The sequence below is a fragment of the Trichechus manatus genome, unplaced genomic scaffold, assembly GCF_000243295.1.
Source record: "Trichechus manatus latirostris isolate Lorelei unplaced genomic scaffold, TriManLat1.0 scaffold00035, whole genome shotgun sequence".
Taxonomy (NCBI): Eukaryota; Metazoa; Chordata; class Mammalia; order Sirenia; family Trichechidae; genus Trichechus; species Trichechus manatus.
Genome location: NW_004443971.1, coordinates 2,309,601 through 2,313,929, shown reverse-complemented (window position 1 = coordinate 2,313,929; position 4,329 = coordinate 2,309,601). Strand labels below are relative to the sequence as shown.

General features: G+C 38.8%; 1 protein-coding gene across 2 annotated transcripts in view; it reads right to left on the bottom strand.

The window, feature by feature from the left end:
• KCNH1 (potassium voltage-gated channel subfamily H member 1) overlaps positions 1 to 4,329 on the bottom strand; it is a 636,098-nt gene that overhangs the window by 597,587 nt on the left and 34,182 nt on the right. For both annotated transcript variants that reach the window (XM_004375180.2, XM_004375179.2), the window contains exon 2: positions 3,188 to 3,311. In XM_004375180.2, the coding sequence (XP_004375237.1) occupies positions 3,188 to 3,311 (124 nt within the window). The remainder of the gene's footprint in view (positions 1 to 3,187; positions 3,312 to 4,329) is intronic.

The following is a 4,329-nucleotide window of genomic DNA, read 5'->3' as shown; positions in this document are numbered from 1 at the left end:
GGTAGTCAAAACAGCCTGGTATTGGTACAACAAGAGACACATACACCAATGGAACAGAATTGAGAATCCAGACATAAATTCATCCACCTAGGAGCAGCTGATATTTGACAAAGGCCCAAAGTCCGTTAATTGGGGAAAAGACAGTCTCTTTAACAAATGGTGCTGGCATAACTGGATGTCCATCTGCAAAAGAATGAAACAAGACCTATACCTCACATCATGCACAAAAACTAACTCAAAATGGATCGAAGGCTTAAATATAAAATCGAAAGTGATAAAGATCATGGAAGAAAAAATAGGGACAATGCTAGGAGCCCAAATACATGGCATAAACACAATGCACAAGCACCAGAAGAGAGAGCAGATAAATGGGAGCTCCTAAAAATCAAACACTTATGCTCATCAGAAGACTTCACCAAGAGTTCAAGGACAACCTACAGACTGGGAAAAAAAATTTGGCTACCACAAATCCGATCAGCGTCTAATTTCTAAAATCTACAAGAGATTGCAAAACTTCAACAACAAAAACACAAATAACCCAATAAAAAATGGGCAAAGAATATGAACAGGCATTTCACCAAAGAAGATATTCAGGCAGCTAATAGACACATGAGGAAATGCTCACAGTCATTAGCCATTAGAGAAATACAGATCAAAACTACAATGAGATATCATCTCACCCCAACAAGGCTACCATTAATACAAAAAACACAAAATAATAAATGCTGGAGAGGTTGTGGAGAGACTGGAACATTTATACACTGTCGGTGGGAATGTAAAATGGTTCAACCACTTTGGAAATTGGTTTGGTGCTTCCTTAAAAAGCTAGAAATAGAAGTACTATGTGATCCAGCAATCCGGCTCCTTGGAATATATCCTAGAGAAATAAAAGCCGTCACATGAATAGATACATGCACACCCATGTTCGTTTCCAAGGTCAACTCTTCAGACAGGGATTGGACTGGACTGTGGGACATAGGGTGATACTCGTGAGGAGTGTGCCTCTTGGCTTAAGTAGATACAAGAGACTAAATGGGCAGCTTCTGTCCGGAGGTGAGATGGGAAGGCAGAGACGGTTAGCAGCTGGTTGAATGGACATGAGGAATCAGGGGTGGAAAGGAAGAGTGTGCTGTCACAGTATGGGGAGAGCAATTGGAGTCACATAACAATGTATGTATAAATTTTTGTATGGGGAAAAATATATATATATAAATATACACAGTAAAACATGCATCAATTAAAGTTTCTATATGTACCATTTAGTGACATCGATTGCATTTTTGGAGTTGTGCAACCATTCTCATCCTCCTTTTCTGAGTTGTTCCTCTTCCATTAACATAATTCATTGCCCCTGAAGTTCCTATGTAATCTTTCAAGTTGCTGTTATCAATTTGATCCCATATACATAGTTCTTAAAGAGTATAATTCACAAGGCAGGCATTTTTTACTAGTTAAGCAAAACTACTACTTGGTTTTAAGAGGACTTCAGGAGATATTTTTGTTTAAAGTTTGAGGATTGCTCAGGGCAGTGGTTTCAGGGATTCATTCTACCTTCATGGCTCCAGGAAGTCTGGAGTCCATGAGAATTTGAAATTCTGTTCTGCATTTTTCCCCTTTTGATAAGGATTCTTCTACAGAATCTTTAATCAAAATTTTTGGTGGTGGTGGCTGGGCACCATCCAGTTCTTCTGGTCTTATTACAAGGGAGACAGCTGTTCATGGAGGCAGTTAGCCACACATTCCATATCTTCCTTCTATTCCTGATGCTTCTTCCTCTGTTGCTCCAGGTGAATAGAGACCAAGTGTTGAGCCTTGTCATGCCCCGCCACCTACAAGGCAACATCTTTTTTTTTTTTTTTTTTAATATTTTATTGTGTTTTTGGTGAAAATTTACACGGGAAATTACGTTCTTATTTAACAATTTCTATACATACTGTTCCACAGTGGTTGAGAGCTCAGTTGCTATCCAAAAGGTCGACAGTTCCAATCCACCAGCAGCTCCTTGGAAACCCTACAGGGCCATTCTACTCTGTCCTATAGGGTCGCTATGAGTAGGAATCGACTCAATGACAACAGGTTTGGTTTTGATTTACGGTATACATATTGTTCAGTGACACTGGTTACATTCTTCACAATACATCAGCATTCTTGTTACTTCCATTTTGGTTGTTCTGTTTCCACTAATCTAGCTTCCCTGTCCCACTAGCCTTCTCATCTTTGGTTTAGGGTAAATGTTTACCATTTGGTTTCATCTAGATGAATATTTTGAGAAGTGAGTACTCAGAGGTGATATTATTTATTTTATGGGCCAAATCATCATTTGGCTGAAAGGTGGTTTGAGTCCCAAGTTTAAGGAGTATCTCAGGGTGATCGTCTCAGGGTTCATCCAGTCTCTGCCGGCCCAGTAAGTCTGCCTCAGGCTATATCTTGATTGCAACTTCATGAGATACCCTCAACCAGAAACATACAGCCAAGTCATGGCAGAATTTCTGACCCACAGAAACTGTGAGAGATTAGAAATGTTTATTGTTCTAGGTCACTGAGTTTTGAGGGTGATTTGTCACGCAGCAAGAGTTAACTAATATACAGAGCCTACTTGGTACATGGTCACCACTTAATTGTTGAGTGAATGAACACCTCCGCTAACAGCCAACTACTATCTCCCAGAACAATTCGTTCTATCTTTGTACACCTCTGTCAAAATTATTAAAATTATAGTGGCAATGGTGATACAACATGGTGAATGTAATTAATGTCACAGAATTGTATACTTAAAAATGGTTAAAATGGCAAATTACTTTGTTATATATATTTTAGAATAATAAAAACTTATTAAAATTAAATTGGAAAAAAAGTTTTCCATTGAATTTTATTTAATATTCTAACTTTCGCATATAATTTAATCTAAAACTTCATAACTTTTGAGTTCACAAATAAAATGATTTTTGTGACCTCTTCTGGGTTTTTCCTCCCCATCTTACTAACTGCAAGTTTGTCAAGGGTAGGAGCCATGTTTTAGGCCTTCTTTGATTTTCCCAGTATAGTGCCTGACCTAGAGATGATATTGCATAAATATTCTTGAATCAACACTGAGTGGGCAAAGGAAATTCCCAAACCAAGTAATGAATTTCCTTTTATCAAAAAATATCATGATAGATTGTTAAACAAAACAGCCAAACATAAATACCTGCAGGTACTGCTTTTTTGCATCACTTCCGCCCTGTGGTAGCCAGACAGCTTGCAAAATCCATCATTGCTGTACACGATAGGCCAGTCCACTATCTGGGCATTCCCCAACACAAAATTAGTATCTGTTAAAAAAAAAAAAAAAGAAAAAAAAACAAGGGAAAAGGCACATGAGCCAAGAACATTAGTTGAAAACCTATGAGGATATAGAGTAATGTCAACCAATCCAGATATCTCTGCTTTCCTCTAAAATATATATAGTCTCGTGAATAGGAAAACGGCCCTGTGAGGAATACAAAAGAATAGTGCCTTAGAAATTGAATATTTCGAATGCAATGCTAAAGTCACCGCACTCCAAGAAGTTAGCAAAGGAAGCATGTTAAGCCAACCAAGAAGTGAATCGTGCAGAAATCTACTAGATTCTCATGAGACATACTCAAGTTCCAATTTTTCATCCCAGTAAAAGTATATGAAGCAGGAGAGAATCCAAAGTAATTTCTCCTGGGCTCTGTCTGGCATCTTACCTAGTCAGTCTTTTGGTCAGAAGCTACTGATTGGTTTTCTCAGCTCTGACTGGTAGGTGCCCATTCTGGGAGGATAAAGCTTTCCTAGAGCAGCATTGGAAGGGGGTGTTGGACACTGCCTCACAGAACACTGGCACCATAAACAACTGTCTTGTTGGTAAGGAATGCTGACTAGACCTGACTCTAATACAAGTGTTTTGTACAGGCTGTCCTAGACGCACACAATGACAAAACCTCACTGATTTTGAAATATCACAACTATGGAAGCTGCATTTTGGATCTCTTTCACAGAATCCCTTAGATGTGGGATTTAATTAGGTCAGGTATGTCTGGCTGGCTTAGTGTGTTCTCGCCACTTCCCACATTTTTTATCAAAATTCTTCAATACTTTTTGTGCACAGGGAATCACATGTCCCTCTTTTCCTTTAAGGAATTTAAATCAGTTCCGGGCAACATGGCACTATAGTCAGAAGCACCACACTGTCCCTCCGCAGCAAAGATCAGAAAAACTAAGTCAAACAGAGTCACACGTCAATCCTGAAACCCTAAGCATCAAATGAAGAGATAAAGAACTGAGCCAAGCACCGAATGGAGTAAGAAACAGACAGAGAACAGAGAG